General features: G+C 39.0%; 1 protein-coding gene and 1 long non-coding RNA gene across 4 annotated transcripts; one reads left to right on the plus strand and one right to left on the minus strand.

The window, feature by feature from the left end:
• The first annotated feature begins 352 nt into the window (after nucleotides 1-352).
• LOC113676714 (transcriptional regulator Myc-A) lies at nucleotides 353-8,186 on the plus strand. Of its 2 annotated transcripts, XM_089189165.1 has the most exons (4): nucleotides 566-660; nucleotides 5,444-5,591; nucleotides 5,901-6,475; nucleotides 6,643-8,186. In XM_089189165.1, the coding sequence occupies exons 2-4, from the start codon at nucleotides 5,587-5,589 to the stop codon at nucleotides 7,101-7,103; spliced, it is 1,041 nt and encodes a 346-aa protein (XP_089045291.1). In that variant the 5' UTR covers nucleotides 566-660; nucleotides 5,444-5,586; the 3' UTR covers nucleotides 7,104-8,186. The 2 variants fall into 2 exon arrangements, with proteins under 2 accessions (XP_027049208.2, XP_089045291.1); XM_027193407.2 differs by lacking the exon at nucleotides 5,444-5,591 and having other exon boundaries at nucleotides 353-660.
• LOC113676716 (uncharacterized) lies at nucleotides 1,281-5,450 on the minus strand. Of its 2 annotated transcripts, none has more exons than XR_016181568.1 (3): nucleotides 5,242-5,450; nucleotides 3,200-3,283; nucleotides 1,281-2,380 (listed from the first exon to the last, which is right to left on the minus strand). It is a non-coding gene; the product is annotated as an uncharacterized LOC113676716 (long non-coding RNA). The 2 variants fall into 2 exon arrangements; XR_016181569.1 differs by lacking the exon at nucleotides 5,242-5,450 and adding an exon at nucleotides 3,716-3,883.
• Nucleotides 8,187-13,454: the final 5,268 nt, after the last annotated feature.

Here is a 13,454-nt window from a genome sequence, read left to right on the forward strand (position 1 = left end):
GCATGTAGATCTAGCATGAGGCTGCACGCAATGCAGTTTCACGAAATTAAAGAGAATTAGTGGGCAGACGCCCAGAAATGGACTTTAAATAGCTTCACTTTTAATAGGGAAATGTTTATCGTTTACTTCTTATAGTTAATTTTCATTTCTTGTACAACTGCTGCTCGACATCTTTTAGGAATGTAAATGTTATTGGTGTTGACCTTCTGGTTGAGTAAAATGTCGGTTTGCTTTCATCACCAAACTTTCCTGTCCTGCCTTGTCGCGATTTTAATACGTTCTTTCCGATGTCTGTGACTTCTTGAAGATAAAGGTTGTATATATAAAGATTGTCTAGTCGTTCACACAAAACATCACAGTGAAAACTATTATATCTTGTTTAGATAAGATTAACAAAAAGTTTGACTTCGATATTGGTTGAGGGAACCAGGGGATTAAAAGCAAAAACCTCCATTTGGTGAACCAAAATAAACGAAGGTGGAAGCATTTACATGTAAACAACAACTGAACCGTGACTAAGATTTCTTTTGATTGACATTAATAATAAGGCGTACGTACATCAGTCAGTCGGACAGTACACCGGATTGAAGTATCAGAGTAAGTGATTTACGAGGATACCTAACGAGAGGTCTTGACTGGTGCCACTTCAGATTTATTGAGGTAAAGCTTTTGTTTTTTCATAACCGTAACTATTCCACGCTTAATTTGGGGGGAATCACCAAAAACGACCCAAAGTTCCATTGTGTCGTTTTCGGCGTTTGCTGACGTAACGACTCAAAGTAAACTTTATCCTTAAACGAAGAAAACCAAACAAACTTCTTTGGATGACTCTTACCAAATATGATGTCTTTTTTGACGGATTGTCGAGTTGAAGTGTAGCGTCACATTTTACATTAACGATTGCATTTTAATTTTCCATCCCACTATGTCTTAAACATCTAGCTTTGAAGGTATTTCGTAAATGGGTGAAATTTCATTTTCGTCCATAACTAAATTCAACTTATAGTTCGGATCGTATGTTACTTCTCCTTCTTACTTGTAAGACAATGATGCATTTTTCTGACGCAGATAATGAAAATTTTCATAAAGCAAAATGTTCTCAGTTGAACGAATGAAGTTTCATGTCAGGGCTTTCTTACTCTGAGGAAATTTCTCCTTTCGTGTTCCACGATCTTTAAAAATTCATCTCAACTTGATTTAATTTATTTTCTTTGTAGAGTACAAACCTTAATTTTAAAGCCACATATGAGTAAACGTGTGTAGGACTAGATTCTGAACCGTGATCTTAACTGTTATCTTTATTTTTGGAAACAAATTAAACGCATATATTTGCTTATTTAGACAAAATTGTGACTGACAATACAATCGAATTTGTTTTAAGGACACGGTACTCAAAGTTGCAGACTTAACTGATTGTCACAGATCAATAACACTTTGTTAAAAGCTAAATAGTATTTGAGTGTATGAAAGTGAAAAAGGCTTTATTCCGATTAGTATCCAGTTAACAAAGCGATCTGAAAAAAAAAAATAAAAACAGCAACAAACTTTAACATCATCCCATGATTGTTATCAAAAACCACAGAACGCCCTTTTAAAGTCTAACCAAACCGCATTAACTTCTTTTGGCTTTGCTATCAGTTCAAGTTTGGAGGAGTGATTTAAGTTACGTCTGTTCCTTCTTTTCATTCATTTTCTCTTCCTTCCGCCTTGCATGCGGATTCCAACCATGGCAATGATATTTTTGCCCAAAGGTACTCAAATGGAAGGAAATTGAATTCAGGCAAACTTGTCAAAGGTGATCTTTTGGAGGATGCTTTGAACACGTATCGGACTCAATGAAGTTTAGTTATTTCCGTTTCGACATTGCTGTTTTCATTTTGTATCGAAATCAATATAGCGTGTTAACGGAAATGTCTGCATGCGTCAGGCGTCAGGCAAGTAGTGTCTATTTTTAATGCGTGAAGTAGTTGCCACTGCATACTCAGGAATCTTGTCCCGTTTTCAAGCTTGTACAAGATTATTACACGGCTTATTAACGAAGAAATGTTAGAATCCTCAGAACTCATTAATAGATCATACTCTTCTTATGAAGATTAATATGTTTCGTATTGGGAGATCAGTCGATTATAGTACTTTAGATATTAGACTTTGTTGTTGCTAATCAGAGTTACGGGCGGCAAGTATCGACGTCATAAGTGGTCACTAATTTTCGAAGATCAGTAACGTGGCTTTTTACAGTTCGAGTCCTTGTTAAAGATAGACGCCAATATGTCCAAACCAAGTACTTGTGTTCAAGTGATTAGTTGAATTCGGCTTTCTAGAAATGTCATGCAAGGCCAAGCATTCGCAGACGGCGGGAAAGTTGCCCACGTGGAACCACCTGTCAATGAGAGCGGATGCAACACAAGTCCAGTTTCACAAAAGATCCTGCGTCAATTCAGTCCCCATCTCAATATTTCCCTGGGGGGTATCGGTTCGAAGTCTACTTGGCACGCATGCAAAGCCAAAATACACTCAGATTCACCGGAACGCCGAAAAATATCATCGACATAACATAAGATACCACCAGTTATGTTCCCAATTAGTGTTGATTGGTCGGGGGAAAATGCTTCTCGCGTAGTATCAAGTGAGGGTATTTATAAATATATGAGTACATTGCTTTCAAGTGCTCGGCATGACAGCAGAGGTCAAGTTTTGATAAGAAAGATGCCGAGCTCCTAAATGATTTCCCCTGTATGCACGCAAACTAAATATGCACTGGAAACATCCGAAATCACAGAGAAAGAGCAGAGAACTGTTGAAATATCACAGACAGTGACTTTTGATCGATCATATCGTGTCAAGTGGATCTAAGGGGGGACTAAAATGTTATCTTTGTGATGCGTTCAGTCGGATCACTGAAGTGAAAAATGAGCGAACAGACTAAAGAGCAACATAATTGAGACTTGTTTTTTTCGTAAACGTGACTGCCGAAGGAAACGAAAGAATTTTTTTACTGCGGACTAACAAAACGATTTCTGATCTTTTGCGATAATATTGTCAAGCTGTTTATCCTGTCGGAAGCTTTCACCAACCGAACTTTTTATTATTTTAGCTTAGCGAATATTCCATTGTGATTTTATTTGTTTGCGGTCAGCAAATGTGCGATTTAAGTATTTATAAATTGTTACAAGCTTTTAAAAAAATTAAGTTAACCAACTTTCACTTGACCAAATGTTCTTGCAGCGCTCTGACTGCATTTCCTGTGGGTAGTAGCTCCTTCCTCTCTCGGCGTGGCTGGTTTCTGATGAAGAAGGTACACGAAAATAATACTTTGACCGGTGATAGATTAATCAAATCGCGTTTAATTTTGTTTCATTGCAAAATACTTAATAGTTTACATTCCAGAGCTAAATGAGGTCACATACTATGAAAAAGAGCTACGTGATTTCAAACAACATCGACTAAGTTGTCACGAATTCATTGTAGTCCGAAATAAGGGCTCAGTCTATCACAACAGGCTTCCAAGGAGGGTAGTTTCTTCATTTGTCAAGAATTTTTGAGTTTTAAGTGTTTTCGAGAGAGGTTTTCTTCTAAACTGACGCAGCGTGAATCAACAATAGCCTTTTTACGTGTATTTAGACCACAACAATATCACATTTGAAAGCGAGACCTATAGTCATGATACTGAACAAACCGTCTTAGAACCGTCTTCTATTTAGCACGCTGTACTCACTTGGTACAACTGGCGATTCATCAAGTACATAGTAGTCTTCAAAGTACTTTCATTTGATCTATTTGATCTGCAACTGAGCGGCCAATGAAAAAAAATCTAATCCTGACACTCTAAACATTGAACCTGATTTATCCTCTTGAGTAATATTTTTTTCCGTATTTCGCAAGAACCTAAGGGACCAATTAACTGAATACTTTAAGCCGTTGAGTGCAAACAAGTATTTTTTGAACTAAACAGTTTGTTAATAGAATGAACAGGAAAGTTCCTATTAATCGCGGTTTTTTGCCCTTTACTCAGCATTGATTGAAGTGTAAATAAAAACAAGAGCTTATCATCTCGCCCCACAGGTCCGTGGGTGGTCAAACGCAGTCTCAAGTTTTAGGAAACATAAGCATTTTTGAATAACAAACCTCTAACAGGTCTCACATTACGCGCTAACAATCAAAAGGTTGACCCCTAGTTATTGCGCAATAGTACTTGATAAATTTTCAAACCCTCAAATTCTGGATGCCTTCATGCATCTTGCGTCTAGCACAATTTCCCTAACTTGCATGTTTAGTAGCTTGTGAATATCGCTTAAATGACCTATGTCACCCCTTGCTTTCTTCCTATGAATCACCAAGAGTAAATTATTATTGTCAAAGTTGAACTGACGACCTTGTCAATCAATCAAACCCCTTTCGCGGGAAAAAAGTCCTTGGGTGGTAGTTCCGGTGATACTCGAATACTAAGGCAGCGAAATCTCACAAGTAAATATTGTTAGAGAGTTGATAATTGCATCGCTAAATTGCCCAGGTCCTTGTAATGTAATGCGGGAAGGGTTATGCAGTAAATCCCTTTTGCACCTATTGTTGATTATTCGCTAAATCTTGTAATTAATGTATCGCTCCAATGCATCGTTAAGTTCGAACCCCATAATAAATTGATCGAATTAGTGAATTTGGAATGACAAACATTCTGTTTAAACCAAATAGTAAATAAAATCAACATGTAAACGCTACCCCCAAGAATAAAATGCATCAAGACCAAAGGAATTGGTTAATTTTAGCTGACCAAGGAGTGCTTATCGTTGAGTGCAATCACTGTTGTTTCCGGCTGGTTGATGATAAAAAATAGCCTATTCTTTGGATAACAATATTTTAATCCTCAAACTCAAAAACTTAAATAAAACCTTGCCGTCTCGACAGGTGTGCTTTGGGTTCTTATTCATACACTGGTTTTTTCACAAGAATCTTTAATTAAAAGGGTTGCATGCGATTGCGTCGCGAACTGGCTATCCTCCCATATATTTTTATTGAAACCAAAGTGGTTTTATCAGGAAGCATCAGCAAATATTAGGAAATATCTTTCTGACTTAACTCGACAATAGTTCTTAAAAAATTGCAAGCATCAGTATCATTATTCTGAAAGTGCTATGCTTTTGTTTAAAGGACACGTACACGGGCTCTGGGGAATTTTTGAAAGCCCGTTAAAAACATAAACAAGACATATTTTTGGCCTCTGATATTGAGATTGGCTGCACTTACCAAACCTGTTATCTTGATACCAGTAAATCAGGCTCGGTAATGCACAAGGCGGAACAAATACTTTCGGTTTAAATGAGTGATTCTGGAGAGAAATTTTACGCATGTAAAACTCTCTTCTTGAAGAATAGTCACGTTGAGTTCATGACGTTGTTATGGCAACGTTAATTAGTCACACTTTCTGATTGGTTCTGGTTCTTCAAAGAACGCAGGAGAATTGAAATTTGCTTTCCGCGTACGCCCCGTCCTTTTTCACAGCCGCAGAAATTCGGACTAGTGGCCGTTGGAATACCTTGAGAGGAATCCTCCAGGCACTTGAACTGCACAACTGCAGTCTCCCAGAATTTCATGAGGTAAAGTGGTCCAACAAACTTTCGATTGAGTGTTCGTAATTTGGAGCCGTGCGTCTTCTGTACCAAGTTCATTCATTCATTAGACGATCTTTAAAGTAGATTTAAATGGCTCCCTCATTAGAAAATAAGTAGAAATCGGCTGACTTAAGCTCCTACTTTTAACGACCTGAGACTTTGATTTGGTTACATTGCGCTGTCAGCGCACTTTTGAACGAGATATTATTTATACATTCGGTCGTTAATCATTTGTTGAAGTGGTCGTAGTGATTCAAATGTGAACTCATTTCCGTTTTGATCCTTTCGTTGTAGAATGGCTGTACAAGTCGAGTCCTTGTGCAAATCTTTTGCACTGGAAAACGACCCGGATGCGTCGTACTTTCTGATTCATTCAGAAAAAGATGAGCATGGAAATGAAGGCTACAGCTCTCCTGTCCCATCTCATGACATTTGGAAAAAGTTTGAACTACTACCGACACCACCTCGTTCTCCGTCTCGATCACCTCCCCATACGCCAGTCAGTTTTCATTCATACGAAGATGAGTACTGCTCGGTTGCTGACACTCTGCAGATAGTGTCAGATATTTTAGACGAGGACAGTTGTTCACCTGCACCCTCGGCGACCGTTGAAATTTCTCTTAATAGTCTGAAGTCCAAACTCATTCAGGACTGCATGTGGAACGGCTCCAACTATGAGAGTGCGTTAGATGTTAAAGTCCTCGCCGCTTCTTTGAATACGGACGACCTTCCTTTCGAGACTCCGTGTGCTACTCCTCCGCCAGTGGAATATGTAAGCTCTGATTGTGTTGATCCTTCAACGGTATTTCCCTATCCTATAAACGAATCACATCAAAACTTGTGTGGATCCCACAATTCGAGCGATTCAGGTTAGTTGTCTCATTCACAATGTGCTTTCAATTTCCTGTTCTGGTAATTGGTAATCATAATTGACGATTTGTTGTATAGTAGAGCAGATCGTACACAGTCGAAATCCAAATGTCTTAGCCTTCTGCTAATCGAAGCTAATTTTTAATTTTTTTCTGTTTGGCAACAGAAGAGGAAATAGACGTAGTGACCATCGAGAAACCAAAGCGAAAGCGGCTTCCACAAGTTACAGATGAACCGCCGGCAAAACGCATTAAACCTGTTGCGATGAAACCTAAAGCGGTAGTCCCTGCTTCAAGCCCTTCCAAAGAGAATAAAAAAGATTTTAAACGGCAGAACAGTTCAACCTCGGACGAAGAAGGTGATCTCAGTAAGAGAGCAACCCACAATGTTCTCGAGCGGAAGCGAAGGAATGATCTCAAGACAAGCTTTCACATTCTCAGGGAAGAGGTTCCTGATATAAAAGACAATGAAAGAGCTCCAAAAGTTACGATCTTGAGGAAAGCAAAAGACTATGTCGATAAACTAAAAAAGGACGAAATGCGATTGCAGGCAGAACTTGCGAAAGAACGACGGAAAAACGAGGATCTTTTGGACCGGTTCTATGCTCTTGGGCAGAAACGAAAATAACTTTTTGTTTACTCATCGCTATTTTCATTCGTCTTTTACCAAATATCATTACGTAGAAAAAGATTGTATATAAGTTATAGATATATATTAATATGAAAGGAAAATGTTTTTGCAAGTATACTCGCTGTGTAGAAATTTCAGTTAGCTTCCGATCGAATTTTATACCTGTAGGTTTTCTATCGTGTAGAAACAAATCTTTCGCACAGAAGGTGCCAAATATTTTCGTTGTCTCAGTGCCGAATTTCGTCTGATTGTCAAATCATCAGGGAAAGAGGAAATATTCCTCCCCTAAAGTAACAGTTTTCTAAGCGATCATAGTTTTGCGGTCTTAAAATACTATTTTTGATGCAGTATTTTTGAATGAATGGATATATATATTTGCATATATATTGAGTAAACGCGGGAAAAATCCGATAGATTTCCATAAATTAACGTCATGATCAGCTTGGATTTCGTTTCAAGGTCCTTTGGGACATAAGTTTTGCTTGATCAGGGTTACAAAAAGAATGTTAGCTAAGTTTAGCTTTTCAAACAAAATTCTCGATACCCATTTTTACTGTGTAAAACACTGGTTAGCCGCTTTCGGCTTTGGTGAAATTTGGAGAGTAGAAAACTGTCGAAAGTATCGTATGATTTAGTTGTAGCGTTTACATAGGGTATCTACAATAGTGTTTATGAGTAGAAAAAACCCTTTTGCAATGAACATTTCTCACCATTAGGGCTTAGATGTCTTGTTTAAATGGTTGAGGTGTGATTTTATTACGTAAATTTCTTTGGTTGTATTATTATACTGTGATGTAGAGAGAGTTGAGGTGTCGATCGTTTAAGGAACTAGTTCGGTAAACTTTGCTTTGCCAGCCAACAGTTATTAAATATCAAATGTTCAGGATTGACTTAAAACCTGCTTTGTAAACTTACGTAAGTTTCAGGGACGTTGTTAGCTTCATTTTTGAGGTAGTGAATGACTAATTGTCGTTTTCTCATAAATATTCCTTTGTGCGCTTGGTTGAAGTCATACCGACTTGAGTTTGTAATTAGATTTCTTTATTCGAAAAGTCGATTACACTTCCTCTCTTACAGGAACCGCGTCTATACTTAAGTTTATTTTATGATAATACTGTAACAGAACACCGCTACCACAGTTGAGGCATTCTGTATCTGTAAATGCCGCATCAACATTTGTCAAGAGGGTGATTTTATTCTGATCTTGCATATTTTTGGAACAGTGAGTACGATTTTAGCATTTTGTCGAACAAATTTTGTGAAGCAGACAAGTAAACTGCTTTGTTATTTGTTTACCTGATTTCTATTTCATAATATTTTAGTTTCTATTCAAAACTTTTAGCCTTGTGTTATCATGCGATCCTTTGTGGTTAACGTGAAGATATTTAGCAATAGGTGACAGTAATACAAATGGAGGTCAAATTTTTTGGTCGAGCGCATATGAGCAATGTTATCCTCTTTGTCCGAGAGCGTGGGAAAATAACTATATAACGAATTGAGGAAGTATACTTCGCATTCCAAGGTCCTTACATATTTCCGGTTTTCCAAGAATACCACAGTTCTGACGCATTTGTCTGTTAGAGTTCAAATGGTACGCGTGGCTAGCTAATTCGGCGTGCAGTTATCGATGTCTCGACCTGTTACGGGCATGTTATTCCATCGTTTATACACCACTTGATTTTTACTGTCTAATGGTATGCATATCTGGTAGTTATCTCGTCTGCAGAATATTTTCTCCAGTATTGTCTGTCTGCAGTGTAACGTTGGTGTTCGGCATAGGATAATCTTCCATTTTGGGGTCGCAGGGGAAAGCGGAATCCCTAAACAAAGATTACGGATCTCATCCCACGTGCCAAACAAAATGCGATTTGTCTCAGTGGTTTCTTGGTGGCCTCGTCGGCTGAGTATTATCAATCATTCCTGTTTTGAGAAAAAAGAGAACTGAGCAGAAAGTTTTTCCTTCAGGAGGCGCATAAATTGTTTGTTTATGATCGGATGTTTGCGAACTCTTGTGGGCATAAAATCATTAAAGTATCACTTTCTTAACCGAAAAAAGGAAAAAATTAATGTAATTGAGACAAGATCATCACATGAAATGAAACATCGAAAAATCCGGATACTAGATTGCGTGACAAAGTAACGCTATTTCATCAGACACGAGCTCATACAACTAGCTTTTTGTGTTGCGCTTCATTGGAACTCGAACAAGGGAGTTTTCTTGGGTATTAAAAATTTTTAAATCTGTCATTAATTAAAACAAAAGAATTAAGTTGAGAGTTAATCTCGGCTCGGTCTCTTTTGGTTAGTTTTGGGCTATGAGCTCACTTCCTGAGAACAGTCTGTCATTCATAGGTGGGTGGCAATCATGAGTTGACGCTTGATTTATCAGCGGCAAGCAATACAAACTAATTTAGTTATCTCCGATTTTCCAGGGGGTCGACAGATTGCCATCTCGGCTACAGACAGTGATCTGCAAGGCAGCTTTGTACTCTTTTCCAAACGCTTAGTGACTGTAAAAAACCGCAACAATTACAGTACATTGAAGAGGAAACCACATCATCTATATTTCCTTTTATATCGAAAGGTTATCAAGCTGGAAATCCGTAGAGTAACACAAAACGGAAAATGATGCATCTGGCGTGCTGTTCCAAATAGCATCATGAACATTACTTGAACGCACGCAATGTCCCTTTTTTTTCCCTTTTCTTACTTCTTTATTTCAATCGTAGGTTGCGTGAGGGAATGGTTACTGATTTATTCCACATAGTAGGCGGGGCATACCTTAACGTGTTTCACACATTTCTAACGAGCTTTTAAGGTTTTATAAACATGTCGAGGGATGTAAAAGCAATCATTCCACTCGGATAAATGCTCACTCTGTAAACGATCGGAAAATTAAGTCACACTAACAAACACGAGGGGATAAAAATGGCGAAGAGTTATTTTCCAAAAATTTAACAGATACGTGTGAATTCCAAACAGCCAAATCCGCAACTCCGTGGGATACAGAAGATGCCGACTAGCTGTTTTTGTTTTGTTTTGTTTTTTTTGTTACCCGGCAAAACGCCGACGAATTTCAAACTTCACGTGCTCTTCAATGTAGCTTTCGGTTGCTTCTCCAGAATTTCAAAGGCAAATTTTGGGTGAAACAAGAAACTTTTAAACAAAATTAATGTGTACATCTATGGATGCTGTTAATTTCAGGCTCATGCAATCAGATTGTGACTTCTTCAGTTTTTCGAAGTGATAGGAAAGTGAAGGGATCTGGTCCTCAATGACCATGACTGAAATTGAAAACACATCCTTGCTTCTGATTACGCGTTGGACACGTTCACAATGTTCCATTATCAACTCGTCAAAAGGTGTGTAAAATGTGCTAATTTTTTGAAGATTAATCGTTTCATCATTTCTGAAATATTTCCCAGCCAAAAGGCTCGAAGGTTTTGTTTCCAGTAACTTTGTAGTTGGCAAGGTAGAATGGTTGGCGCTCTTATTTCACAATACTGGCGACGAGGGAGGTAAAAGTTACGAGCTTTTTCCCAAGCCAAACAAACAACAGGGGGGTGGGAATTAACTAGTGCGACGCTAGAGGAGATGCATTTATCACTCCTATACGAGATGAAAACAGAATCAAAGGTCTTCAGTTCGGTGTTATTTGCCGGACAACAACGAAATACCTAAAAGTTCCTCGCTTGCGAAATACGGTTGGCTAATAGCGCCCCTTTTATTTCAAACACAACCACTGGCTGAATAATAAGTCCGCATTTAATACGTAGTTTCATAGGCATTCACTGGGTTAATATTTCATTGGGACCTAAAGGCGCAGATGTAGACGTGACGTAATCCATCGTAATGCCAAATCTTTATGCAAGTCATTCACAGTTCAAACAACCACCCACTTTGTCGACGAAGACTCGACTCAAAAGGGAACGGTACTTTTTTGTAATAATGAAAGTATTTTGGATGGCGTCAAGAGGTATTCGCCTTGGGAACTGGTCAAAGGGGGTGGGGTATAGGTACATGGGGTGTGCAGATAGAACGATCTCAGGGACGATCCTTAATACACACGCATGTACATGAGTATCTTGAGTTCCTAGTCCGGGATTTACTCTGGAAATTGCACTATTTCTGTAGCTGACGCGTTCGCTTGAGTCACGGTCGTACGTGTTTGAAACCACAGACGGTGGGAGAAGGAATCTGGGATTTTTTGGCCTCCCAAGAAGGATAAGTAATTCAAACAGTGACTGACAGACACCCTTTCAGTAACTCTCAAGATCTTATATATTAAAGTTCACACGGCAACCAGGTGGACAATCAGACATAGTTTGAAGCTACACTGGTTTGCAGATTTAATGAATGTAACCGATCGAAGAAGTTACAATTCATAGACCCAACGTTTCGACACTCCTGTCTAGTGCCTTCATCAGGGGTGATCTAAACGCTGCAACAAGAGGTTCTTTTATATGATCACTAATTAGCGGCCTTTTTTCTGACGAGGTGTAAATAGGCGTCAGGAAGCAGACCGCCATCGTCACGATTTAAAGGAGCGTGGGCGGAGTTAATGTGCCAAGCCTCCAAACAAAGGCGCTGGTGGTAACGCCGATTAGTAGTGATAATTTTAGAATTATCCCACCCAATGTGGGATAAATAAAAAGTCGCACAGCATGTGGAAACCAACTCGACATACCACACTACAATAAACAATTATAACTTTGATACGTTTCCTGGTCACGTCTGTATTGATTTATTGAAACAATAACGTCTCATATGCTTGTAAATGTGAGAACATCACAGGAACGTTTTCAGGCTTCTCAAAATATGACAACGTTCAGCCCCAGCTCCAAACTTAGACTAGCGTGAGAGCAAGCCCTCGTTACGAGCCCTTCAATACGAGCGTTTTTTCATCCACGAATAAGTTTTGGGACTTGAGTAACACCAGTTGAAGAGAGGTTTGCGGGGTGTCACGCGCGTGGGAATTTCTCATGGCGTGAAAAGACAAAAGAAAGTTAGAAGAAGGAAGCCGTCAAGAAGAATTTGAAGAATTTCTTCGCGACCAGGTGTCCAAAACACCACCATCGTACTGTGAAATTTACGGCTTACATATCAGCTGAAGAAATAAACTTTCTAAACAAAAAAGAGGCTATTTCACCAATTCGTTCAGCGGATTTCTTCTGTTCCTCAACAAATTGCAAATCGTCAACTCTATGGCGTTTAAATTGCCCTTTCTGAAAGGGAAGTGTAATTCAGACGGATCTTTGGATTGTCATGGTTTACCATTATTCGAGTGGAAGCAGTTGCGAGACAAAGAAGAGGCTATCGGTCGAGGATCCTATGGTTTGGTTTTTGTGGCGAGAAACAATTCTGAGAAGGTCGTTATCAAAAAACTGTAAGGTGAGGACGAGAAGGAAAAGCGTCTTTTCCTCAAAGAGGCAAAAATACTCCATGGGAATAAAAGTGAACATATCGTTAGGTTTCAAGCTGTGTGCATGGAACCGTGTGCAATGATGCTTGAATATTTGTTTTTCGACTTCGCTCCCTTCTTCAAATTCTTCTTGACGGCTTCCTTCTGCTAACTTTCTTACGCTAGTCTAAGTTTGGAGCTTGGGCTGAACGTTGCCATATTTTGAGAAGCCTGAAAACGTTCCTGTGATGTTCTCACATTTACAAGCATATGAGATATTATTGTTTCAATAAATCAATGCAGACGTGACCAGGAAACGTATCAAAGTTATAATTGTTTATTGTAGTGTGGTATGTCGAGTTGGTTTCCACATGCTGTGCGACTTTTTATGCCGCGACAAACTCATGGCAAATTTTGCATAACAAAAGGTAGCTAAACAGGTTTACAACGCGAAAACGCAGCTATCTTTCATGCATAATGGTTCATTATTATTTATACCACTCAGTAAAAGAAAAAAAATTAGTGACACTTAATTTTAGTCACGCGTGTTATCGTCGTGAGGATAAATGAGCTAAGCGCTTGGTGTCTTTGTACGAAATTTGTGCAACATGCCCTGGCATCCGTTCCGTGTTTTAGGATTTGGGGTCATTTTCCGCCGTTCCGTGCTTTAGGATTTGGGGTCATTTTCCGCCGTTCCGTGCTTTAGGATTTGGGGTCATTTTCCGCCATTCCACCATTCCACCGTTCCGGCTTTTAGGGTCGCCCCACCCGCCCTTTATTGAAACAATAATATCTCATATGCTCGTATTGAAGGGCTCGTAACGAGGGCTTGCTCTCACGCTAGTCTAAGTTTGGAGCTGGGGCTGAACGTTGTCATATTTTGAGAAGCCTGAAAACGTTCCTGTGATGTTCTCACATTTACAAGCATATGAGACGTTATTGTTTCA

Source organism: Pocillopora damicornis, chromosome 12 (assembly GCF_964200805.1).
Source record: "Pocillopora damicornis chromosome 12, jaPocDami1.2, whole genome shotgun sequence".
NCBI classification, from domain to species: domain Eukaryota; kingdom Metazoa; phylum Cnidaria; class Anthozoa; order Scleractinia; family Pocilloporidae; genus Pocillopora; species Pocillopora damicornis.

Bases quoted from the DNA above. Each gene is read 5' to 3' on its own strand.
- LOC113676714 (XM_089189165.1), top strand. The intron at 6,476-6,642 runs GTTAGTTGTCTC...GTTTGGCAACAG, and splicing joins CCACAATTCGAGCGATTCAG to AAGAGGAAATAGACGTAGTG.